General features: G+C 38.5%; 2 protein-coding genes across 9 annotated transcripts in view; both read left to right on the top strand.

Moving 5' to 3' along the window:
• Window positions 1-16,926, top strand: part of LOC112568157 — a 28,824-nt gene extending 11,898 nt beyond the window's left edge. Inside the window, exons 7-20 of one of the 4 annotated variants that reach the window (XM_025245297.1) lie at window positions 3,717-4,076; window positions 4,299-6,459; window positions 6,819-7,159; window positions 7,778-7,912; window positions 8,561-8,771; window positions 9,088-9,390; window positions 10,342-10,629; window positions 11,126-11,284; window positions 11,387-11,452; window positions 12,099-12,221; window positions 12,769-12,939; window positions 13,353-13,436; window positions 13,972-13,985; window positions 14,279-16,926. In XM_025245297.1, coding sequence (XP_025101082.1) covers window positions 6,375-6,459; window positions 6,819-7,159; window positions 7,778-7,912; window positions 8,561-8,771; window positions 9,088-9,390; window positions 10,342-10,629; window positions 11,126-11,284; window positions 11,387-11,452; window positions 12,099-12,221; window positions 12,769-12,939; window positions 13,353-13,436; window positions 13,972-13,985; window positions 14,279-14,587 — 2,289 coding nt within the window. In that variant the 5' untranslated portion in view covers window positions 3,717-4,076; window positions 4,299-6,374 and the 3' untranslated portion in view covers window positions 14,588-16,926. Of the gene's footprint in view, window positions 1-3,716; window positions 4,077-4,298; window positions 6,460-6,818; window positions 7,164-7,777; window positions 7,913-8,560; window positions 8,772-9,087; window positions 9,391-10,341; window positions 10,630-11,125; window positions 11,453-12,098; window positions 12,222-12,768; window positions 12,940-13,352; window positions 13,437-13,971; window positions 13,986-14,278 lie in introns of those variants that run through there. The other 3 variants (XM_025245296.1, XM_025245295.1, XM_025245298.1) reach the window with 3 other exon arrangements.
• Window positions 16,927-23,124: 6,198 nt separating this feature from the next.
• Window positions 23,125-27,671, top strand: part of LOC112568154 — a 33,437-nt gene continuing 28,890 nt past the window's right edge. The window contains exons 1-3 of one of the 5 annotated variants that reach the window (XM_025245288.1): window positions 23,125-23,487; window positions 23,970-24,060; window positions 24,825-25,135. The gene's annotated coding sequence lies outside the window, so the exon portion shown is untranslated. Of the gene's footprint in view, window positions 23,488-23,969; window positions 24,061-24,117; window positions 25,136-27,671 lie in introns of those variants that run through there. The other 4 variants (XM_025245289.1, XM_025245291.1, XM_025245292.1 and 1 more) reach the window with 4 other exon arrangements.

Here is a 27,671-nt window from a genome sequence, read left to right on the forward strand (position 1 = left end):
TATGATCTTAAAGGCCTAACATTTATGATGATGATAACTTAATGCTGAGATAGTGAATAAATACAAGCACGTATGAGTGTGTGTGTGAGAGAGAGAAAGGAGAACACTTTAGTCGCAAAAGACAATCATTGTCTTCAGACATGAATGTCGGATATGTTTATACCTTACAAAACAGCTAGTTTTTAAAGAGAGATCAGATCACAGAGGTATATCTCTGAACTGCTGGCTGCCTCCCACTACAAATTCTTAGCCTTTAGTGAAGTTGTAGGATGTCAGGTTTCTTAGCAAGCCATTTAACAGTTTAATATCTGGAATGTGATAATATTTTAGAAGTCAACAATAGAATTACACTAAATCTATGACTTTATATTTCTGTCTTTTGGGGGAAATGTCCTCATTCTCCACTTTCCAAAACTTAGAGCAAATAAACTGACAACACAACAGACCATAAAGTTTAATTTGTTTGTGCCTCCTTCAACAGAAGTGTTTGCATCATCTGCTTTTCTTCTTGATTTTGATTCTAGAAGTTAATACGACGAAAAAATGTCTTTAAGTAGTCCACAGACGTATGCCCATGATCAGATAAAGAAAAGACTGGCACATAACCTAACCATGAAAGTCAAAGTTGACCTATTAACCCTTTGAGCATCGTGGGCCACAAACATGGCTCAGTTCATATGACCCAAGAATAGTAAACTGAATTTTCTTGGATTTCTGTTGTCACCAGAGGGAAAGAAAGTAGGCAATTTTCATTACTTTTATTCCAAAGTTCAAGTTTTCTCCTTTGCGAAACTGTATAGCTTTCTTGGTCTATTGTTAACCTGAGAGGGGTAGAAATAAAAATAAACATCTCCCACTGATATCTTTACCATCTTAAATTATCTGCCACTGTTTTATCACATAATTATACTTTTATGCTGGGCTAAGACAAGGGGAGGGGGTAATTTGTGTCGTACGCTGAATCAGCAACTAAAGTTCTAACATAGCAAGGGAGCCAGACCTGTAAACAGATAAAACATGCAGAAAAAGAACTGCATGCCTGAGACAAGATCTAAACCCAAGGCAGGCAACCTACACTGGGTATTAGTGACAGGCACTAACTTTTGCACTATACCCTAGACAAGTGTGACACATTTTATGGTTATCTTGTAGTTAACACAAGTATGAACCACTAGCAAATACACCTGAGACCGGACACCAGAGGAGTGGGTTAGGGTGTACAGCTTTACATCCTTCAGTGAAGGGTAAACAATGCATGCAGGAATTTTTTTATGTTTTATCGTCAGGCTGTGGAGAATGGAAGCAAGAAGTTACTGTAGCTTAACCTTGCTAGGTCTCTTGCATTACTGAAGGGCTAAAATCAACCTTCATTGTATTAATATTTATTCTTATATGTATATATCATTTAGCTACAATTAGCTCATTTGATAATAATTTATTTTTTATAATGTTTTACCCCATCATCAAAGGCTAGCTTTGCATTACAAAAAATTGCAACAGTAATAATAATAATAATAACAGAAGCTGGTCTCAAAGGAAAGCATTCATTGCATTCTCAGTTAGTAGGGCTACTAATGTTGAAAAGGTTAATGCCATCAGCATATTATGTGTTCTACAACCTAGCCTTTGCATGGATATGTATAAATTCTAATTAAAAAAGTAACTGAAAGTTATTAGGATGCTTGTATAGAAGCACAACTTGCAATCTGTGGTGCAGTGGCATAACATTTGCTGACAAAGATGTCATGCCATCAATACAACTCTTGTTAGGCCAACATGAATAGGGTCCTTTACGCCCGCCTTTTGTACAGGGCAGCTTGGGTACCACGTCACCCGCTGTTGCTGCCCGTCTCGCGCTGCGCGCCGCTCGCGCGACCACGCGTGGGGTGGAGGGGCTAAGCACTGTCAGCAGTACCTGCTGACCTAAACAGCGCTCCCGCTACAAAAGCAACGTAGTGGGCGTATTATTGAGATGGAAAGATTATTGGCGCTTTGGTTGGAAGACAAAAAAACCAATGCCGTATCCCTGTGAGTTTTATGGTTGTTCAGGAGAAGGCTAGGCGACTGTTTGAGGCGTTGAAAAGAGAAAAGTGGGAAGGAAGTGAAAGTGAAGAATTTGTGGCGAGTATAGGGGTTGGTTTATGAGGTTTAAGGATCGTGCCAATTTCCATAACATTAAAGTGCAAGGTGAAGCTGCTAGTGCTGATGAGAAAGCAGCAACTAAGTTTCCTAATGCATTGGCTAAGATAATTGAGGAGGGTGGTTACTGTGCTCAACAAGTGTTCAACGTGGATGAGACAGGCTTGTTTTGGAAACGTCTGCCTAACCTAACACTGTTTATTACTGTTACAGCACTTACAGTACAGTATTTCATTATTAAACGTACTGTACTACAATATTTTACTGTACTTATGTTTATTGATAATTATGTAGGTTGCTGTGTTAGGATAGGTGTTTGGATAGGCTAAGTGTTTGCAGTACTGTACTGTTATTATGGTACAGTACTGTATGAACGTAGGATCCGACTTACGTCGAAATTCGGTTTACGACGCCGCGTAAGAACGGATCCCCGTCGTAAGTCGAGGACTACCTGTATAAAACAACCAAACATATTAACATTTTCCTTTATTACTTTATAATTTTACATTAACTGTTCATAATATGTGATGATTAAGCAGTGGTAAAGTAACAGGAGTTTAGTGGATTGCCACATTTAAGTTGGCTAAGCAAAGAGAAAGTAATTGGAGTTTGAGCTGCAGAGTTAAAACTGACAGTACTTAAAATGTATTGTTATGTTTGTAATTAGAAGTTTGTGTGCATTGTTTTATGTGGACATTTTGGGTTTTTTAGTAAGATCTTCATATATTTGTTTGCTTGCTTATTTGTGTTTAGATGGTTAGGGCTGTAATATTTTTTTTACTTCTGCTGAAATACAATTTTGAACAGGCACTCATAAAATGTTACTGCTGACAAAACAATTCAGGCAAATGGGACAGAAGAGGAAGTGTTGCTGATTTTATGAATAATGAATGAACTCTCAAGATTTTAATGAATGGACTAGGAAAAATTACAATTATCATATACTCATAAGACCAAGCCACTGCACTGATTATACATAGCGTTCAGAAGTTATTGCATTATACTTAAAGAGTTAAGTTTGTTTTAATGACAAGAGATGTGTTGTTTTTTTTAAATATCGTCTTCGTCCACTTATCAATTGGGACACAACTGTGCAAGAGCAATTAGGAAATCTTGACTGGGTTACAGCCCTTTCATTTCATTGCTTTGGCTCATGCTATCTTAACAGTCAAGCTAAAGTTGTGTCTGTTGTCAACAGACTAAGTGTGAACGTTGATTTACTACTTATCTTCTCCATTGTTAGGTAAAAGGTAAGTAAGTTGCTAAAAAGATACATTTTAATGAGATTTTGCTGCTGCAGTTTAGATGCTAAGAACATAGTTAATATGCTTGAATGTCTCAATGCGCAGACAAAATTGTGTCTGTATACACATGACCTATTTGAAAGTTTTGTTCACAAATTTATACCTGCAGCCAACATAAACATGAGCACACTTTCATCATATTTCAGGCTTTGTCACTGTTGTACTGCACACATTTCTAATTTTGCATAGAAGATATATATGTGTATAATACAACAAACGCTCATAATTGTTGATGTGTTTAATTTTTATCTCTCTTTTTTTGTATTGTTTCAGTGCTGTCTACAGTAATGGACTATACTTGTCCAACATTTCAAAAAGGCTGGAACAAGATCACTTGCAAGATCAATTTAACATCATTTGATGATGAAGCATGTGACTCCCTGCAAGAAAATGTGACATTTGAAAAGGGAGAAAATAAACTATGCTATGCACCACCACCAGCAGCGTCTGGTTGTAGAACATCGCACAACACCTCCTCTAACCCTTGCTGGTGTGTTGAATCGGATAACATTTTTACATACACGTTTTTATACGTGGCTGCCTCGAGTGATGTGGGAGCATCCGTGGAATGTAAATATTGTATAACATCACACAACACAAACGACAATGTTGGCTGCAAAATCAGTAGCTTTGGTAAGTGTGACAAGTTTCTTCATTTTGTGTGACTATGTGTGTGAGTGTGAGAGATATATATATAGAGAGAGAAAGAATGATGTAGGTATGTACTTGAAATAAACCTGTGTAGTAGTAGCAATACGTTTGTTACGAGCGAAATGGACAAAATGAGATAGTATATGTCCTTGTAAGCACTGTATAATTAGTTGTCTATCTGATTCTTTTAATGCTCTCTCACAGATTCGGAGAATCAAGCGTCAAGGGCAGATATTATTTATACGACTCTCACATGGCATCTTCCAGTTTTCTTGTCATTCAACTTTTATGGTTTATGAAAATGATGATAAATTCTTCTCGTGTGTATAGTATTAAAATCTTTACAAACGTTGTCAGGAGCATCTTTAATTTACTTTGCTTTTGTTAAATTTGCTAAGATAAGACCTAGATTTTTGTAGCATCAGTCCTTGTGTTAATCTGTCAAAGGTTTTGACTATTTCTTTTCGTTAAAATATACTTTAGAATCGCTGATGCTTGATAATAGCTATGTTCATAGTACTTGGAGGAGCTTTGTTTGAGTGTCTTTTGCATGGAGCTTGAAAAAATGATACACAGTGATTTTTTAACTGTATACACTAAAGAGAAATTTGGCTTTTTTTTCCAATGCTATTTTCACTACTAACATTCAACACACTAAAATCGACACTTCACTTTCACGCCTAGCTTACACTCAGGTTTACAACGTCTGTACTGTACAAAAACTGTTGGGTAGTGTTGAGCACTGTATCTTTAGAGGGTTCAACGTGTGACTGATTTAAAAGAAAAACAGTCACAACGGTGATGAACAATTCCTAAAATTGTTATTTACAGAATGAGGATAATCAGCATGGTGTAGCGTCATCCAATTAATTGTAACAGATCAACAGACACATTTGGGGTTTTGTACAACCATGCTGAGGTAAAAATGTTCAGCAAAGAAATGAGCAGAACAATTTTTTTCTGCCCAGAAATCATGTTGGGTTTTTTTTTCATATTTGCACTGTCAGACGATGTAAACAGGACAGACGCCGGTTTTCATTTCTAGTGACGCGGTAAACGAAAATCTTGCTTAGTCAGAAATGATGGCATAAAGTCTTCATGACAACTCCAATGTAACCATCCCTAGCATCCATCCCATAGACTGATTCTGATGTCTTACTCGCTTGTCCTGACACAAACGTTAGACTCCCTGAGAGTGGAAGGTATCTGACAAACGAGGGGCTGAGTGACAAGCTGCTGGAGTTCTTCATCATCTCAGAGTTGCTTTGTGAGAAGTGGTTCCAGTGTGAGTTCCTACGTTGATGGCAGCAAGCACAAGATATTTCAAGTCAAAATACCAGATCAACATTTTGACTGAAAGACATATTTTGTGGAAATAGGGAGGTGTTCTGCTTATCACACAACAAAATCCTTTTCATATTTGAAAGCAGGATAGTGACTTGTAGAAAACCTCAAATGTGCATCAAAGTCGCTGACATTACTACACCCTAATGATCAGTTCCTGTCATAGCTGAGGGACTATATTTTAACTACAGTGATCCCTCACCTTTCGCGGGGATTACCTTCCAGAGACCCCACGATAAGCAAAAGTCCAAATCGCTGCATAAATTATTTTTATTATAATTATATATATAATATATATAAAGGCTTTAGAAACCCTTCATACACTCACATAAACCTTACCTACTCTCTTATCATTATTCTCACGCTAGGAAACTTGCGCTTGTGCTAGTGGCGGACAGTATTAGTTGCGTTTCCTTTGTTTACAGTACGGTATTCATCCGCTGATGAAATATCTGTACGCACTATGTTTTATATGTTTGAATTAACATTTTATATATTGTTTTAAATTTTTTAGGCAAAAGTAATTAGAATCATAAATATTATATGAATACTTATTTGCCGCGATATAGTGAAAACTGCAATACAGAAGCCATAATAAGTGAATTGTCATATATATATATGTAGCGAGGGGCGACTGTATAGTGAAAATAGGCGGCTACACTCCTACCATCCTGCTTCATCTATCAGCCTGCACATCCACTTTTAGCAGCTAACTGAAGATGTGATCTGGTTTTCCTCTATCACTACCATTTTTAGGCCATGCTGGGTACAGCTATAGTTCACATTTCCTCGTCACACTTTCGGTATTGCACGGCTTTTCGACCAATATATAATTAATATAACAAGAGGCAGTTCACGAAATTTGCACACTGTATAGGCGATTGGCCAGGACGTAGCGCTCGCAGCTGATGTTAGTCTTCTTGCTCAGTAACAAGAATGTACTTCTGTGATTTGCATGAGAATAAACCAGGGATGTGGATTGTGTGGACAGCACATGTCTTGGTATTCTTTGGTGTCACAGGTAAGGTTATGAGCAACATTGTAACATGTAAAGCTGTTGTGCTAACACCAAGGAGAGATGTTTGAGAAACACGAAAGGAAGGCACAGAGACAAACTACCCTTTGTTTATATCACTTTGTGAAAAATATTGTTCTTGATTTGTTCATACATTTGTGCATAGCATAAGAATGACGAAGACTGCGGATCTTGATAGAGAGATATTAATTTCTTAATAAATAAAAGGAATTTGCTTCAAGTATCCATTTTGATTGTATATATACGAGAGAGAGGAAGACATCAAGAATGAAAGTTTTAAAAAATAATTTATGTGTATGAAATAAATCTAAGCTTTGAGGTTGCTGTACAGCTGTTATTTTCAGGTGTAAATATCTCTCCATGTGATGACAACGGTGTGAGAGAAGTACTAGCTGACCAAGACACTGTCTTCACTTGCACGGCTGAGGGACACGTCGAGTGGAAATTTGAATACAACGATTCCAATAAAACTGTTTCGTTAGCAAATTGCGAAAGTACTTGCAAAGAGCTAAATAATTATAAAAATCTGTTTAAAGCCAGTATAGTAAAAGCTCGCCATTCAAGTTCTATGACCATTACAACTGTAAAACATCGGAACATCGTTCATTTGTTGAACGGCAGTCTTCTGTGTGTTTTAATGGCTGGATCCGCGCAAGTGGCATCAGTTCGCTGTGGACTCCACTATGTGTGTAAGCACTACTGTATATTTTATTTAGAGTTATTTATTCATCTATTGCATAAGTTTTAGTCTTTAAAACTTAAGCCATTATTATTTTAAGTGCTTCATTTAATCTCATATCCGTTGTTCAGTGTATAAGTGCTTTTCATGGAGGATACAATTTATTTACTTAAGTGTAAAAACGATTATAATCATTTATCTGCCTTGTGATTTTCGATTCTCCCGCTCACCATCGACAACTGTTGTTTTCCTCAAAACATTCGGGTGGATTACACCAGTCTTTTCATTTCGTTTCTATGTGTACTATAGACCTATGAGATTATACAGTCACCTTTATTAAAGATTTTATAAAATAAGGAAAATAAAGGTAGGTTCTTGAAAGGTGCTACGAATGTGGGAGGTCCCACCCTGAAATACGTTTTAGTTTTTGTTGTTGGAAGTTGATATTTTTCTGGTTAGAATCGAAATATCTAGAAAGGATAGGTCTGATGCTAGCGTCTTATCACCTTTATAGTCTAGAAATGGCTGTTCGTAATGCATCCCCACCTCATAGCCTAGTATACGGTATGCGTTTTCTACACTTGTATCTGTTTATTGTCGTTTTGTCTTGTAAAATGATCACAGTCCTTCACAGATCCACCAGAGGACGTGTCATGCACAGCAGTTAATACATCCTGGGCCGTGATTGTGTCCTGTTCCGTCAGACGTGTTTACTCTTCACGTGGACTTTACACGTGTCAGCTTTACCGGCTAGAACAGGTCTAGTGGGATTTTTGTAATCTATTTAAAATAAGGAGATATGGATAAATACAAATTAAATATATGTACAGTTTTGATGCTGGGTGTTCTTTAAAAAATGAGCTCAAACATATCTCCAAATTAAGTCCTAAACATAGAACCAACAAAAAGTGCCGGGTTTTTTTTTTCACTCTAAAAGTAAAACAGCAGTTCATGGCAATGATGAATGATCTCTGTTACCAGTCGTTCCTTTGTGGAATCGACTTTGTTCGATGTTTTACATTATTAAGCATGTATTTCTTTCTGTTTGAGTTTTTTCATATAAAAGTTAATAATAATATTAGAATCAATATCGTCATAACGACTTGCATTTTCATTTCATTTCTTGCACTCTGCATTGTAATTATTGTCAGTAAAGACTATAAGATTGCACAGTAACACATTAATAAAGGGACTGAAACTAACGTCTTAATAACGTTAAACAACAATGTCTAAAAGTTTTTGCTTTAAAAAAGGTTTTAAACTCTTCACAATTTTATAATGTTTATTTAAGATTTTTGTTTTACATTCATAAAATCAGTTCTTGATTTGTTTCCTTGTTGCCGGGAAAACTGCATTTTCATAGTTCTCTGCTTCTCTGCTCATACTGTCATGGTTCCTGTATTACAGTCACAAAACAAAAGTTTGGAAACAGTCGCAATGCTGACCTCACCAACCAGGGAGTACATAGGAGAGAAAGAAGTGAAGGTTTCAGGTTTCTGTCAGTTCAACACCACACTACCAACAGAGGAAGGACAGTATGCTTTCCGTGTCTCTGTTTCGCCAGGTGGACGGACGTACTATGCAAACTTTACAGATAAATACAACTGGATTACAACTGGTAAAAAAGAGCAGTCATTTTAAAATAATATTTAGCGGCTGTATCCGAGATAAAGACATTTTCACTGTCTCTGCCTCTGTCTCTCTAGCTCTCAACCTCTTTTCTCGCACGGTTTTCATGAAAGAAATTACCTTCACCTTTTCGATCACGTGTAAAACTTGGATTCTCACTATATGTGTGTGTGTGTGGGGTTTTTTTTTAAAAGTGCGGTGACTTTTTAAAACCACGATCATATGTCTGATTTTTTTCCGGGTGTTTGAATCAATGCAAAGCAGAGCTTCCAGTCTACAAACTAAAAATTTGTTTTCCTGTGCAGAACGCCCTTGTTTGCCCAGGGTGTCTTGTGGTCCACAACAATACGTGTTAGAGAATACAAACGCCACCTGTACCTGCAAAACCTCTTCTCTGGGCCAACCTGCAGGTTACTTGATATGGATCATAGGTGACCAGACAGACCTGGAGACAACATCCACTGAAGGCCAACAAAATCTCGCATCACACGAACTCCATCATACGCATTTCTTCACTCAAGCAGACCATGGCAGAACCTGGTTCAGATGCGATGTGGTCTGGGGACTGGAGAAGATACATGGAGAAAACTACACTGTCAATGTGGGATGTATGTGGATACTTATTCTAAATTTTATACGTCTCTTTGAACTTCATTCCCTCTATATGTTCCAATGGATTTACATGAATTTGCGTAATGGAATCCATACTCACCTTTCAGATGGGTATCTATTCATTTCTCAACGGTTTATTCGTCCGTGGTTAGCAGCTACTTTTATATACAGGGATTACTAACAAATGAATAAGCAGTGTGAAAGAACTATAAAAATCCTAGCGGCAATTGTGGTGTTGTTAATTGTTACTCTGGGATGAGTACACTTGTATTATTTATGTTCATAGACATTCTATAACATCATATAAATAAGAAAATTTCAATAGTCCTTTCCACTGAAAAAAATATAACATGGGGAAGGGGGCTTCATTGTTCTAATTCAGGGATGCCCAACCTACGGCCCGCGGGCCATATCCGGCCCGCGACACGGTGCCATCCGGCCCGCGAAACTTCTGCCCACAGTGCAGGAAATCGGCATGTTAGTAATAAAAAAAGACCGAAAAAAACGAAAAAAAGGGAAGAAGAAGTATGTATCCCTACGTACGTAGGGGCGTCTTTCAATCTTTTTTTCGATGGACGAACATTTCGATTCAGTTCTCCGACTTGGTGTCTCTACGATACAGCCGGACATTCAGAAGTTGGTTTCGGGAAAACAACTTCAAATATTCCACTAATTACTACATAATTAATGGTAAGTACAACTTCTTTGTAATAAAAATGGTATCTGCTCTATTTTTTCTTCTTTTTTTGTGTTTTTGCGGTGAAGCGGCCCGTGACACACATGTCGGAAATGTGTATGGCCCGCAGGCCGAAAAAGGTTAGGCATCCCTGTTCTAATTGTTCCGAAAATCCCTCGCAATATGTACAATAATAAATTGTCTCTGTCATTAAACTTTGGTTGAACCAACAAACAATAAATTTCTCTAGTGATTTTATTTTATTGTACAGACGCTGCCAGACAAGCACAGTTTGTACTCAACGGCAACAAAGAAAATCAAACAGTGAATGAGAGAAATCTAGTAAACTTTTTGTGTGAATCCAACGGTCAGCCGACACCAAACATCTCCATCTATAACAACGACAACGACACCGTCCTCTTTAAAGACACGTCTCCTGTCAACTACACCTTCATCGCTCGCTGTGAGGACACGGCCACCTACACGTGCTCCTCGCAGAATGAGTTTTCGCATCAGTCAGGCGTGACCACCTCGGTCAGTCTTGACCTCAACGTCCGGTGTAAGTGGAAGATTCTTTTGTAGGTCACCACGTGATCTGTGTCATTGTTTCTTCTGATTCTTAGTCAAAACTTTCCAGCGACATATGTCTCACGATTAAAAACCTCACATATATATATATGTACACTGTTTTCTATCCGACTGCTCTCTCTCTCTCTCAGGCGATCGGGTGACGCAACAGTTAGCGCCTGTCATTATATAGTCAGGGCTGGCCACCCTGAGTTCAGCTCTCGCCTCGGGCACGCTGTTCTTTTTCTGCATGTGGCATCTGTTTACAGGCTGGCTGCCTTGCCATGATATAGCCTTAGTTCTGTGTAAAACTGTGCTCGGCGTAAAACATCAATCCCTCCCTCTCTCTCTCTCTGTGTTTGCGTGTCAATTTTTGTTCATAATTTTTTCTTTCGTGCGTTAATTTGTTTATATATGTTGTATTTCTGCTTATGTGCGTATGTTTATTGTTTTGTGATTTTTTTTTTATGTCTGTGTGTATTTGACAGGCAAGCCTCGAGTTCATTCGTCTAAACGACTTGGGTTTTACATGATGAACCACCAAACGGAAATGAACTTTGACATAATAGCTTACCCCGTACCACACGAGTACCACGTGTGGTTTGTAAAATCACCAATAAACAACAGTGAAGATGCCCACAATGAAGGTAAAGACACCATGGTAAACATCACCTGTCAGTCTAGTGTATTTCGCCGTTACCTGTCCACATGCTCTCTGAGAGTCGTCAACATCAATTCCCTGTCAACAGGGTCCTACAAGGTGCAGGTCATTAACGAGGCTGGTGACGAGAACTTCACTGTCACAATAGACTTCAGTGAGTATATGCGATGATATCACTAGTATAATTACTTATTTCCCAGACGTTTGAGCTGTCCCGAGATATTTCTCGTTGGTGTTATCCGTGAGTCTCTCGCTCCTCCACTCTTCTCGTTCTGAAATCTCCTCCAGCCTCTCTTCCTGTCACCCTTCCACACTCTCTGAATCTCTTTCATTCCGTTACCTCTCTGTCTGCTCCGTTGTCGCTCGCTCACTTAACATTTGATGTAAACACCAAGTCATTTCTTCCTTCCCCATACCTCTGTGTCGTTCACTTACATAGGACTGTCTCTAATGCCAAAACTTGTTCTGAGTAGAAGATGTATGTAGCGATTTCTTCTTTATAGTATTGTTTTATCTGATGTCAGAGGTAACTTCTTAAAACACAGAAAATAACTGTCATAGGTAAACATATTCCATACACTTACCAGACATAGACTTTCACTTTTGCTTAGAAGAATAATATTGTCAAATTTGGTGGTAACGAGCAAACGGTGTGGATGTAAATAAAAATCTCTATCACACACACCACTCGTCACATTCTACTTAGTTTCTGCGCATTAAATCTTACTGTGCACTTTATTGTGGTAATGCCAGGTATACATAGCCATTTACTAGTTTCTATTTTTCTTTTCTTCTTCTAGATGTCCCCAGTGACCTGGAAACACATTATACGGCAGTTACTAGTGGTGTCGTGTGTGTTATCGTTTTCATCTTTACGATTGTTGTTGTCATCGTTATAATTAGGAAAAGGAAGGAACGCAAAGGTAGGCAATCTATTATCTTTTCTAGTTAAAGATTTGGCTGAGTGATTTACTGATTAATGTAAAAGTCAGGCTCAGTTCTCTGTATTCCTATTGCTTGTAATTAGCTTAATAGCTCGATACTTGAGACCGCTCCAAATCGGTTCCTCGCCTTCCAATTAATAACCTTCTCATTAATTATAACAGAGTGATGTCTACTTACCATTGTGTGTGTCCAGTTATATTTGCTGTTTTTCGGTCATGGGAATATTACTTTCGCATAATCTGCTGAGCTTTATTGGCAGTTGGCGCTAAACTGACATGAGAATAATTGAAAGTGATGGCGGCAGTTTTACCTGTCGGGAACTTACACTGCCTTCAGCAAGGCGTGTGAAAATCTGAGGTGGTGTTGTTGGGGCTTAAACTTCTAACTGATGACAGAAGAGTGGCAGCAACATTCACTTTTACAGAACAGCGTTTGGGTGAGGCCCATAGCAAGTTCTTGTTCGTCACTGTTTCTGTGACGTCTTAGCTTCCTAGTTCTCTCCTTTTCAATATGATCGAATTCCAGCCCCACTTAGGATTCACACTGTCGAAGCAGAGGCAACTCCCGGCCCCACCCAGCCAGAGCCCTGTCAGACGCCCCTGTACGCTGTAGTGGACAAGACAAAAAAGAAGAGAAACCCTCACCCCGCCCTTAACGCTGACACAGAAGAACAAATGGAGAAAGAAAGTAAACAAGGTGAGTTGGTAATCCTTTAATATTTTTATTGCGTGCGATATTAAATAACAAAATGCATGAAACTGTGCTTGCACAACTGTGCTTGCAGTATACAATACGGAATGTCACATTATTATATTTGCCTTCAACAAAAGTCGAAGAGGCATTCTTACAGCATATTTGAAATTAAACCAAGGATGAAGAGGTTTGCGATGACCTGTCGTAAGTGGAGTATTAGTCTGTAGTCGATGCTGAATACTTGATACTTGCAAGTGCTGCAGTCATTACAGTCTTGCGATGTAAGTGGCTAAATCACAGTTAAATCACCTCGGGTTCGTGTTATAGAAAATTAATAGGGAAGGAGGATATACATCCCTTTCGGTTGAGTGAGTCAGTCAAAAATACATTTTGCAAGCGATCGAGGATGTTTACAGGTATTGAAGTACCAGAACCGAGCCTCCCACCAACGTGTCAAGTTCTATACGCTGTTGTTGACAAGACCAGAAACAAATCTCCAGGCAAGTGTGATAACTTTCAAAAGGAGAACAAGGATAAACTTCTTAGAACAAAGAAGAGTAAATTCAGTTCACTACTTTACATTGCTATGAAAGACGAAAGTCATACGATCTGTATGTCTGCATTAGAATATGTTGTAAATGAGCTGTTTACCTTGATTCGTTTGTTTCTCTCATTAATTCAGTCACTAATTTTCTTTCCTTCTATATTTCTTTCTTTGAATAATTGCGTGAATGTTTCTGATGAGAGAATAAAAAAAAAAGGCAGAGCTTATTTTTTTATTTGTTGAATTTCCATTGCATAGGACAGATGAGCGTTATACAGCCCCTGTGTAAATTGTCCAGCTACTAAGTAGTTTAGATATTTTAGAAAGGTGCTATGTATTTGAATGAAATATTATTAATATTCCTTCTGTTGTTCTTACTGTTATTATTATGTAATAATGTTACTTGTAATATGCATACAGTCGAACATTTTGTATTTTTAATGTCTTCTATATGGAGATGACCAACACTAAACTGAATTTTCTGTGTGCAGTTCGAAGGAAAGAGGTTAGTTAAGCTGAGTGTGTGGGTGTGTGTCTGATAAAAGTACCTTCCTATAACCGAAACCAAAAGTTAATTTTACCGATAGTAATCAAAAATAAATTCATGGGGAAATATCAAGGGTTTTCTCCCCGGACACTGAGAGGAAAACATAGTCCTGATGTAGTTTCTATTACGGGTAAATATAGAGGTCACATTGATAAACTGACAAAAACTGCTGAAATCTGGGAGTTAAAATAACTTTAGATGACATCTACTTGAGAAAAAAATTCATGCTTGGTAATTTGACACATTTTCAGGGCTACTCTACAGAAGACTCTAAACGTAAAAGCGATGACTTAGGCGATTACCAGAATATTATGGACCCACATTCAGCACAAGATGAGGATTATGTCCAGTTGGATGTTCGCAGTCCTGCCTCACGTTCTCATACAGTCGATGATGGCAGGTGGCTCAACTCGGCAGGACTTCTTTATACCTTCCCCACCTTTGATGTCGGCAATGGTGTGAGGTGTCGCCCACCGCCCACACACGAGGAGACAGAATACTGCGCACTTCGCCTGATGGCAGATGCCTTCCCTGCCATTGGCAGAAAATCAAACGATTAAGACATACACGCGCGTGTGGGTGTGTGTGCAATATGAGTGAATAATAGACTACCTGACTGTTATTAACAAGGGAGATAACTGTGCATGAGATATAAATTCAGTAAAATGAACCATTGTGTGAAATTTCTTGAAGGTGGGATTTACGTGCAGATCAGAAGGCTTTTCAAAAATGTTGTATCGAATTTAGTCTTTCGGCATAATTGGTCTGATGCATTTCAGGACATTCTTAGTGGTATACAAGGGACAGAAATGTGGCGCTGTGGAAACAGTTTAGCTAGGAAGACACTTGAGAATATATTAAACATGGCAGTGAATGTTAAAGTTTGATCTTGTTATCATACAACCTCTTAGAAAGACTAATACCGGCAGTACTCAGCTTTAGCAGACCTGAGCTCAGAGCAGGGAAACTGGTCACGTGCACAGGTCAGGCCTGAAGTAACGTGGAAGTTTGATTACTTTCGACAGGTTTTCACTGAAAATCTCCTTAAGGAGAAGATTTGTGCTGACGTTGTCTAGCATTTAGTCTGCCCCGACATGAAATGGACTTTGGGATCTCATTATTTTCCTGTTTACGCTAGTCTCGTCTGTTAAACTGGAGACTTTGTCATTCAACTTGGTAGCAATTCAGAAATTAAGTTAAGAATAATTTCACCTCACAGTTCATTATATATATATATATTTCATATGGTCATATAATTATATATGGAGTTCAAAGAATTGGTCAGTGTAAACAATCAAAGTAAATTGTCAAGTAAAACTTACAAATAAAATGATCCCTATATTTTAAGTGTGTTCTAACACGGAACTATAAAGTGGCATTAAAATGTCTTATTTCTCATCCCAACTGTAGTTCAGATGAACGGGTATTTCCCCCTAATATCCTTCAGGAAATATCGAAGATAATTAGTCATTGTAAAGCAAGCTGCGAGCCATATGTTAAGGCTGAGATTAATGCCGGTAGCAGTAAACTCACGAACTTTCTAGTCCTATGTCAGCTAAGACTGTGGGTTACTTTAAACTAGGACCAGTACTTGACTTTGAGTACTGTAGACAGTTGTGATGGTAGGCTGTAAACACCAGTGAACAATCATAGGGAACTTCTATATCTGATGTTCAGTCCACCTAACTCTGAAGCTTATCCCTGGTTTGTGGAGCTCTCTTCCAAATGAGTCAAAAACTGACCTTAACTGTGTAGATCATCTTCAAGGGTCATGTGTTATTAGTCCATCTGTTTAAATCTTGCCAAAGGAAGATAATTTGTTCTATGTTAGCTTAGCAGACTGCATTGTAAAGAAAGAAATGTATTTATTTTGTTTTAACTAATAGTCTCTCCTTACTCGATAAAATAATCTTGGAGTGCACAGAAGTTTTACGCATAACAGTAAAACATTTACACAATGATATAAACCTTTACGAACATGGGCACACCCTAACATAAATAAAAACGCAAACTATAATGTACATAGAAATAAGAATATAATGGGAGAATGGGAAAATAATTAGTAAAGTAATTAAGGTTTTCGAGGAAGTTTCGATACAGCCCTTCATTGTGTCCTTAGAAAAGCCGTAGGAGGGTGCTGTAGTTTCCAATCGGAACTTTCTCGTGACTGTAACTTCCGGTTACCCAGCATTGACTTCCCTGTGAAAGAGGGTGTCTCCAAACTTGATCTTTATTTGTGTAAAGAAAGCATTATGATGAGTGTAATGGTGCATGCAACTCACTTGATTTGAAGGAAGATGTATATATAATCTTTGTCACATTCCATTTTAAAAAATGATAACTCTCTAGCCAACACGCAATGATATAAGAAAAGATGCGGTTTTATATTGAGAAAATGGGTGGACTGAAAACACACACTCTCTCTCTCTCTCTCTCTTTCTCTCAAAAAGAGAAATACATTTAGAAACCTCTAAATACACTAGAGATATTAAACCTGGAAGGGTAATCACAAACATGCTCGTAACCACTTAACACATCACCCACACCGTGAAAACACATGAAATGAAATTAGTTATCTTATAGTCAAGAAAACCAACATTTTTTTTCGACATTCTTAAGATTATGGACAACTGGTATGGAAGAAAACACTTTCTATTTTATATTTGTTATCAACCTGGTGTTGATTATTTTCATACTTTGTTCTTGAATAGTCAGAGACTACTGGAACCTGTGCGAGGGGAGGGTGTCTATGCACCTGTATTTAAGATGCTTTAAGGTAAAGCAGACGTTCGAGGTAACAGCTTCGAGAATAAATGTGACTGGTTTAAAGTTTTTTAAATTTTTCGCTAGTGTTTCAGTCTCCGATACACAACTCCTACCAGGGCTTCTGCTAAGGCTACATTCTTTGGGGTCCCAGGGACCCCTTCTTCAGATTACTAAGGGGTCCCAGGCTAACTCTAAGGGGTCCCTTTACAAAGTTGAAAAAAAACCCCAACAAATCAACCACTTTGTTCAACTGCCTTTCATGCACACAAAGCACTGTAATGTCTAGTCAGAAACAGCGAGATTTCTGTGCCGTGAAGAGTTTGCAAGCTTCTGTGATGAGCTTATGCTCACTGTACTTGAGGTGCTCACTTTCTTTCCGTTTCTGAGATGATTTTAACCATGCTGTCCATGAGGGAACTCTTCCCGGTAAGGGGAAAAAACTCAGTGCAAGGGAAGTAACTCTCGCCTTGTAGCAGACGACAATAATAGATTGGACGTCAGACACTACACTTACCCAATTTTGTATGTTCTTCGCCCAAATTTGAAGGGTACCCTGGGACCCCATTGACGAAAATTGAAGGGGTCCTCCGAACTTTTAATGCGTACTGTACGCAATTTTTTGCGTAAGCAGAAGCCCTGTCCTACGATTACACACCATGACTTACACGATCTACAATCAGACATAAATATGCCTATACCTATAAACCTACTAATTGCATATTTTGTTAAGATGTAAAGTAAAATTCGAGTAGGAAGAATTCACATCCAAAGTAGGTGACGTGGCGTCAAGAGGTCAAAGTGCAGGTCAGACGCTTATAAACCATCATATTGTGCTGTTAGGTACGAGTGTACAAGGGAAGGAAGTGCTTTTCGCCTGAATGGAAGTAAGGAAGAGTAGCAAGCTATCTCCATTGACATTTGCTGACTTGTTCTTTATATTCGATAACAAAGCTGTCTGTGATTTATGTCTCTCCTTTGTGTCTATTTTTGCATAGTTTGTAATCCGCATTATCAACCAATCAGCATTTTGTTTTAGTTGTTTCTAATGCAGTTTATCTTTTTTGCGTTCAACAGCTACAGAATAAGACATTTTAGCAATGTCATAAGAGTTAAGACTCACCAGGTCTATAGAATCTTTATGCCCCGTGCACCGCACGTAAAACATTTCATCAAGAGATGGACAAATCCTTACATAATCTGGTCAAAGGTCAAGACTGTGTTAAGAAACTTTGCGGAGTTTTACCTTCATGGTGTCCTCGATCCTTTGGGGAAGGATTAGAGTTAGGGAAGGTTTATATATTCCACTTATTAGATTCCTCATCTTGCTCAAGACAAGGTGTTCAGTATTCGACCCAATTACTATCACTTTGGATGTGCAAAGGCGAGAATTAAACTAAATGAACTTACACGCTTGTTTCCCTTTTACCTGTCATGAAAAGTCAAGTCCTGTCTGGCTTGTAGTGTCTTATCGTCAGTGTGTAGGATAAAATAAGATTGAATGAAGATTAAAGGGAAAAAATGAAGTGTTACAGTGCAGTTTTCCGCCTGTTTTAATTCGAACAATAATTAGCAATTACAGGAGCACATTTGATAATTACTAGAGAGATTCACCAACGGAGTAAGAAATAACACCAGCCTTAAATGCTGAGAAGCTGGTTAGCACACGAAGTGAAAGGAGGTGACATTGGTGACAGAGAAGAAAATTGGGCTACACATAAAATTAATGACCTTTGTTATGAGACTGTATTGAGTGACAATCTAGCAAGAAAAAAAGAACTACAGCCTGCGCCAGAGTAGTCTCCCTTAGACCACAAAACGCCACAACTCACTTGTCAATTACTTCGCTATAATAATGATAAAAATTTTAAATTAAGTTGAAGAACAAAGCAGGTAATATATCACTGTATTTCAAATATAAGCCTATCTCTTTTATTTGAAATCGAAAACAAACTTGTTATTTTGTGAAGCAATGTTTACATGTGAATATCAAACAACGTTACATACATACCACAACGATTGCCAGCTCGTGTCACAATATATGGCATTAGCTTATCACATGTGAGTCATAATGTAGGTGAGAAACACTTATCTAGGGTATACTCGACTTTTTTTTTTTTTATTTTACCAGAAAAAACAAACAAGGGCATCAGTATGCTTCTCCTTCATCTTTAATGATATTGACTGGTGTGTGTGTTGCCAGAAAAATGTTGAATAGTAAAACAGGTTAAACAGGTTTAACAGGCATGTCTAGTGGCACAGCTGGAAATTTTTTTTAAAGCTGTTATAACAGCTGCACTGGCTTAGACAAAAAAAGGACCACTGCGGTGTACAAATATTTCACGAAAACATGGAATTACCATCCTAAAGATTACAACGGTGTTTACAATTAACAGCACTGTGCAAGCATTCTCTTATTTCTTATTGTATACAAAAATCCTACTCAGATGAACGCCAATGCTCAGTGTATTTCGCATATTATTTCTACTTCTGCAGCATTGCAAAGATGATTAGAATAATTTCGTGCCTCATTGATCTCATATCAGACTTGATTATTTTATAACTCAAAGTCGGTAAGATAACGGGGGTGGTTAAAAGTTGTATTCAAAGTTGCCAGCTGAAAAAAGAAAAGAAAAAAGAAAAGAAAAAAGAAAAGAAAAAAGAAAAGAAAAAAAAAAGAAAAAAAACAATAAATATTATCGAAGTAATATAAACACGATCGTGTTTAGGAAAAAAATGGTGGTTTTTTTTTTTTTTTTTTAGCATCGTAATCAATAAGCGAAGCAAAGACCTCCTGACGTCGGCCATGGGTAGTGCGCAGGTCCTGGCCGCTGTCGGTGGACACCCGTTGACAGTTCGATTCTCCAAACAATGGGTCACATCGACGTTTGCTTGTCGTTTGCCATCCCTGTACCGTGTTTACCAAGCCATGGTTACCTGACTACACACGAAGTGAGATCAATGAGAACATTTGTTTTCGACTCAAATTACATTCAAAGACATTTTCTTGAAAGCAAAACTTCCGAAGACAACGAAAGGCCTTCTTGTTGGAAATGGTGTGAATAAAAAATCTTTACGTGGAAAAGTGGCGTGGAAAACATTTAACATGTCATCACACTCGCAAAAGCCAAAAAGCAAGTTCTGCAAGCATTTTCATTATTATTTTTGTTGTAAATAAATCATAACATTGTGTTTATCTGTAAGAAAGATAAATAACTTTATTTTTGCTGTTGCGAAAAATTTAACAGTTAAATCTAGAACGCAGGCTTATGTCAAGGCAGGGCTCGTTCATGGACACGATATGCCCTATAATATACAGGCTTTAAGCTGAGCAGAGTGCAAGACGAACACACAGGTTGCAGTACGTAGGACAGAGGTTATCAGCTTGACCGTGCACCATGTGTGTTACAGAGACTAACTCCACCACCTGGGAATCAAAAAAAAAAAAAAAAAAAAGAAATGAAATACTCATGTGTTACTGCCAATACTTGCAACCAAAAGACGAGTAGGTCTCTTATCACAAAGGATACAGCACACTTGGTGTAGCTAAATACCTGATAAGCCTACAACGTGCAGTCACATTGTAACTGCTAAAAAATGAGTATTATTATATCCGGCCCAGTAATGTACCCGCCCTTTCAGCTCGCTCATGACAGTATCGGGTGACACTCCGAGGCCGTCAGGTGAGATACGTTTACACGCGTCCTCAAATATTTTACTTCCTTCTTTCTGGGGAAAAGCGCTGCACTGGGAAACAGGTAAGATCGAGAAACAGTGGGTTGTCACCTGGGGCGGTAGGCTTAAAGCGAGGGTAACATTTTGCCCTGGGGCAACATGAGAATCTCAAGATTAACACAAAATTTGTGGCAAAATGATAAGTAATCTCAGATGAGCCCAAGCCTTCCCAGCCATTTCCCAATATATAATAAAACCTACCCATTAAGACTAAAATTCGGGTCGTAAACTTAAAGTGGTCGTGACAGGGAGGTCAACCAGTTTGTTTTTATTCCACAAACTATTCTTCAAACACCTATAAAATCAAGTTCATTCATAGAAATGTTGAAATAGTGCTCTCTAGAAACAACATGATTATGGTGTTTTGTTTTGTTTTTGTTTTTTTTTTTCCTTTTCACTTTCATTTGGTCTTGTTTATTTTGCGATTGTCATGCAGTATACAGATTTATAGGCGAACTAACTCCAGGTACAAACAATCAGTCAATACATTGTATGTACCATGGGAGACAACAATAAACATTTTATTAATATTTGCGAACGGGATTTCTTCAAAAGGTCGCAATCGAGCACAAACAGAAGGTCACAATAATTGTGTTTTTATAGATGTGTGACTTTTTGCAACAAGATCATTAATGAAACATAATTTACTGCCGTGCGCTGGTAAAAAGATTTATCTATAAGCAAATGAAAGAAGTACTTAATAGGCAAATCCCATTCATTATGCACTACACGTATTGTGGATAGAACTTCATCTGTAGACAGAGGACATATTTTTTAACAAAAATCGGCTCTCTTATACATCAAACTACCTTTAGAGTGTACTTGCTTTATATTTTACACTGGTGACAGCTGGAACATTTCCAACATCTGTTGACTGAGAGCACAGGAATGGGTGGCTGAGTGTTTGAGTCATCTGCAGTTTTATATCAAAGGTCAGAGAAAATGCCACGACTCTCAGACTGCACAAGACATTGAAGACTGAGACAGGCAGGTCGTTAACAGGATCTGATTCTAACGGCAGCAACTGTTGGATGACAGGATCACATGGTTGAATGTCACATAACATCTCTACACGGCTCGATCGTCCGCTTCTCAATCACGCCTGCATTCGCCAGCATGCGGAAGGCAGGAATTAGTACGAATATGAGCAGTGATTCATAAAAAAAAATTATGTCTAAAAGAGGCAGACGACTGCTTGCATGTTGACTTGCCAAATCACAGAAAGGTAACCCCACTTTATAGTTTGAAATAATGTTTGTAGTTATGCAAACGACTATGAATTATGCCTGTTACATTTTCACCTTGTAATGTATGCCTTTTCATGTATAAAGAACTAACTTATCCACGTGCATACTATCCATACTTTCTCTCCATGTTCAGTTGATGTAGATTCTTGGTACAGTGGTGCGTGTCCAAGATCGCAGTGTTGTAGGGACGACAGCATTGACAACCGTGGATTGCTGTGCTCTCTTTGACGATGGCGCTTTCCAAGAAACACGTTACACATTTCACAACAGCACGTGAATGCTTCACGAAAATATGTGTTACTTTATTTACATCAATGAACATTTTGAAGAATGAACGTTAAGATTGTTTTAAAAAACCTTTTATTGTACTCCTCTCAAGCAAATGGTAAATGTTTGCATTTCGCAAAGCCCTTCCCATCAAATGTAGTTTTGCTGCTATATTTAAAACTTTGATGATCAGAGGAACTCTCTCTCTCTTCTCTCTCTCTTCTCTCTCTTCTCTCTCTTCTCTCTCTCTCTTCACTCTCTCTCTTCTCTCTCTCTCTCTCTCTCTTCTCTCTTCTCTCTCTCTTCTCTCTCTTCTCTCTCTCTTCTCTTTTCTCTCTCTTTTCTCTCTCTCCTCTCTCTTTTCTCTCTCTCTCTCTCTCTCTCCTTCTCTCTCTCTTCTCTCTCTCTCTCGCTCTCTCTCTCTTCTCTCTCTCTCTCTCTTCTCTCTCTCTTTTCTCTCTCTCTCTCTCTTCTCTCTCTCTCTCTCTTTCTCTCTCTTTCTCTCTCTCTTTTCTCTCTCTCTTCTCTCTCTTCTCTCTCTTTTCTCTCTCTCCTCTCTCTCTCTCTGTATATATAATTATTTGTGAACCTATTGAAAACAAATTCGTTTTTACATTCTAAGTGGGGCAAATGTAAATGCTCATCGAATTATCAAAACACAGCCGCAAACAGGCAAAAATCCTAGCGTATTGCAGTGAAATCAATGAACTGCACAAAGACGGCTTTGGGCTGCCAACCGTGCCTGCGCGATGAACAGCAGCTGTAGGGGAATGTAGGGGAAACAAACAGCTCAATCTATTGAACGATCAAGCGTATCCTTCACACTTTTACGCTGCTTCTTGTTTACGATCAAGCCATGGTTACATCAATTACATGATCATTGCAATCAACAAATAACGAAAAACAAAGCCTCGAACCACTGATCGAACTTCTGTTCTGTCAGTTCTGAGCGCACTAGCCATGTCACTAGGCTGCGTAGTCTTTTTTAGTTAACGATTTATACCAGTTAGCTCCCTAGTTCAGAATCGAGACCTTGAAGCTATATTTTTTTCTGCTTTCTATTTCATTTTCTACGTCAGTACAGCATGTCATCGAGTGTTTAGTGGGACCTATCACCCTACACAGCCCCACGACTAACACTGCTTCACTTCGAAATTCAACAAGTAATACTCTAACTCACCCATTTAAAATAAACATTTTGTGAACATGGAAATAAGTAGAAGCGGCGGCAGCACAATCAAAACATGGTGATTATCGAAGTATAGTGTAGCATACTGTCTAGTCAACAGCGCAAAAAAGAGTCTCTGTGAAAACACGCACCGCACAGAACAAGTACATGCTTTGGCCGGCACACCACTTCGTTTCTGTAAGGTGAGAGCTACGCAACCAGCTGAAGTGTTTATAAAAAGCATGTTTGTCATTCACTACCCATCTAGCTGCAGAGCGAGGTGTGTACTTTTTCTATTTAATCGTCTTTGTTGTTAATAAACGCACTGGAACGCGTTCAGACAAGTTCATTCTCCATTCAGAACAGCGCCGTACTCAAACCAGTTTAGAGCTGCATGTAGTTTTAATTAGCACTGAACACTGTGTGCGTCGCTTGATAAACACATATAGACTTAAAAGTAGCCATGTGTTGACTGGTGGAGGCCATCGGCTATGAGCTAACTCTGTTGTGACTGATAATAGCTAGAGTATCAAATAATATTCGTGCAGTAAATATAGGACAAAACAACTAAATAAATATCTTGCGTATCAACAGCCTGACAAAGGAGCTAAAAATACATACGGCATATATTCATTAAACGTTGTCTACACACTGCTGAAAAAAAATACTGAAGTATATCCAGCGGGCTCTGGTAAAGCCACATGCCTCGCCCCATTTTCTTACACTGAAGCAATGTGCTCGTACCACTTCTTGTTTCTGCAGGGGGCCCTGCTGCATATTGCGCTGTAACCTTTGATGTGAAACAGGTGAGACATCTGGCAGCTGATAGGTTTATCAGCGCACCTTGAGACATGTAAGTAAAAACAAAGATATGCTTAAAAGAATTTAATCGCACAAACGCACATGCTGGTACAGGTACACAAATAATCGAGGACACAGTTTTTGTGTGCCGACGTTACCCGCTCCAAGTTATAGTCGGGAATTCCAAATATAATTTCTATTTATAAATAAAGGCTTTGATAATCTGGTTCTGTAACTAGATCATTATTGCTTAGTGCACACTGACTAATCGCTGATATCTAATCAGTGTCTTCATGCAGACTCTGATTACGTGAGTAGCTGCTTTAACGAGTTGACATTTATTAGGCCACTTACGACAGGAAGCCGTGTCTGTATCTACAAGCCTTTACTGTCAAGATAACATAACGAAAGGGATAATGTCATTCTAACAGTAAGAAGATATGCAGGGAATGTATGTACTAAATCAGAAGACATTTGGATGGTAGTTACTCATTTGAGTTATATTTTATCCGTGGTCGGTGTCACTTGTTGTTTACTTCCCAGAAGCGTCACCAAGTGACATAGCAGTGCGAGCCGTACATTACGGAATACAAGTAGGGGTACTTATGTGAGAGACAATGATCATCTTGCATTGTATGACAGGGAAAGCTTCACATTTCAAATGTAAAAATAGGGAGTTACTGCCATGAAGTAAGTAAACCTTTACTTTATGCTGCGTTAATTTATAACATGGAGAACTTATCCTCAGCGAATTTTCTTAATTTCTTTACTTTTCTATTTCATATCATGCCTTCATTACCTTTTGGCCGGGTGAAGAACCACAATGAGCAAAAGCGAGTAGCGTGAGTATACAGGGTATAAATTACACCTTTATATTACGATGATAATGTTGATTGTGATTATTATTACGTTTTTAATTCCTTTACATAAAGTATATTTCACCTAATGTTTTATTATTTATATTCGAGAAAGACGGTGTGGTCGTTTCATAAAATATACGTCGGAACATCTTGTTTTTTAACTGAGCCCTCGCAGGTCAGTCAATGTGGGTTCACCACCGCTGTTGACCATAAAGAAAACCTGAGATCGGCGCAACATGTCAGTCTGCAGCAAGATGAATACAGGACGTAAGTGAATTTGTTTAAGTTATCACATAACGAATGTACGTTTAAAATCTAGATTGGACAAGCGTCACTCTTCAGCTGTTTCTGGAAAATGTTATCATGGTACTGAACTCAGTCCAGTTAAATGAAAAAGAAAGTTGCGCTCTTACGCTGTTTTGAAAGAGTGTGACACTGCGCTGACATGTCAGGTGTGTAGTTATGATCGCGGCCTGCCCTTGCGAGTGACACATCAAACCAAACTGAGGTATGTAGGTGTCGCACAGCTTTATCTAACATCTCTATCTTTTAGCATTAGTCATTTCAATCTTTTTCTATGCCACTCCTCCTGTTTTTGACTGCGGAATTTAAAACACAAGTGTGTACAACACAAAGGTACACTGAAACATTTACAGTTAGCCTGCTTTTCTTACAAGTAATTTGTCTCCTGAGGCTACTTCACAGCAATTATTTGAATGTCTCTGTGCCAGCAAAACCCCAGTATTGTTCTTCACAGATCTCAAAGTCCAAATGAACTGATTTATCTTCGTTTTCTTTCCCGTTTCTTTTCTTTTGATTAAAAGGGTCGTTTGATTCGAAGATTCCATTCCAATTTTTTTATTGAGCAGGCCTGAGCCCATTTCAAGGGGAACAACAGTAGCCATCATCATTAACATTTTCATAAACTGTAGTGTGAAAAGTAAGCATACAATCAAACTTTCGATAGTACAGTTACCTACGATATACAGCAATATCATTATTTTTCCTCCGAACATGGACAGTAATTGAGATTGATGTACACATATCCGCATGAACTAAATGAAAAAAAATGCATAATTTAACTATAGGGTAAGTGAAAATCTACAATGTAAGATTTCAGATTAAGAAAGTATAGGCATTTCAGTATGTATCAGATTGGTTGATTCTTTATTACTTTAAGAGCATAGCTTCAGCAAGGGTGCGAGCTTTTAAGAAAATAACTACACGTCTTAAAACTGCTGTGCATACAATACAAATAAGCCATGTCAAGACCAGTTATTCTTAAATTCTATACACACATACATACACTTTAGAATGCAGCATTTGTGAATATAACTATACTCTCATACATAGACTAAGGCAGCGGTTCTCAACCTGTGGGTCGCGACCCCGTGCCTACAAGGGGGTCGCGAAGGTGGTCATTTTTTAAAAAAAAGTTTCTTATACTGGTATTAGTGGAATTAGTTTACATTGTGTAACCGAGTGGTGCGGGGGCTCAAACTCCAAATCTCTTCTTCCTATTCAAGTACACTGTCTCGGCATGCAGTGACTTCTCACTTCCAAAACTCAAAACACAATCTCCCTCTCAACAATTAAGCCTCCAATCTCCCTCCTCTCGCCTTTTGCCCTCTTTCTCCCCCAATCTCTCATCGCTGACTCCCCTATATTACACCACCATATTACAAACAACTGACAAGATGAATGCTTTCGTCCGGAAAAATTTCGTTGTGGACGCAAAAGATACGCCAAGAAAATATTTTTGATGTTTCCGTGCTTGTGTAAGTGCAAGGCTGACAACTTGAAATCTTGATCAGGTGAAAGAATGTAATTATTGCCCATCTAAACGGACTGCAAGAAAGGTTTCAGCATTATTTCGCTGAAATTGATGTGACTAAATACGATTGGATTCGTAATCCATTTCTGGCTGATCCTAGCACAAGCGGGTTGTCCACGCAAGAAGAAGAGCAGCTCATCGACCTTTCGAGTGACCAATCCCTGAAAATGGTCTTCCAAACAACACCAGTGACATTATTCTGGATTAGCATCAACGGTGAATATCCTCTCCTTTCTGAGAAAGCAATGAAAGTTCTGCTGCCATTTTCAACTTCGTATATGTGTGAGCAAGGATTTTCAGCATTGGCAGCACTGAAGTCGAAATACAGAAATCGTGTGGACGCAGAGGCTGAGCTGCGAATAGCAGTGGGTACGAACATCGCACCCAGGTTCGCTTCTTTATGCAACAGCAAGCAGCTCAACATTCTCATTAATCAAAGTGAGTGTCCAATAAAATAATATTTATTAGCTTTAGTAAATTTCATTAACAGTTATACTTCTTGCAGATACGAACTTTGCTCTTCCGTTGTTGAATTGCATTGATTCCTCTCGACGCGGCGTTCGAGGTTAGCTAAAGCTGCCCCCCCCCCCCCCCGCTCTTCCACCGACCTAGCCGGCTAAGGGGGGTCGCGGACGTACCGGTGTTCGTCAGGGGGGTCGCCACATGTAAAAGGTTGAGAACCGCTGGACTAAGGTATAACGAGGTGGAGGAAAGTTTTGTGTACATTGTCAGGGATACGTTGGTTGATCTATTTATGTAAATTGATGTGTGCGGTAGTTTTTTTTTCTGTTTTGTATATGTATTGTTTGTAAAAAGGCAAAAATAAAAAAAGGGGGGGGGGATTCCACACAAACTCAAATAAACGAAGGTCCTAAGAGATGTTTAAAAAAGTATACATTTGACGATTGAAAAACTATACTTATAAATATTACTAGATGTATGGCTGATGAAGGTTAAATATCGGTATCT

Source organism: Pomacea canaliculata, linkage group LG7 (genome assembly GCF_003073045.1).
Source record: "Pomacea canaliculata isolate SZHN2017 linkage group LG7, ASM307304v1, whole genome shotgun sequence".
NCBI classification, from domain to species: domain Eukaryota; kingdom Metazoa; phylum Mollusca; class Gastropoda; order Architaenioglossa; family Ampullariidae; genus Pomacea; species Pomacea canaliculata.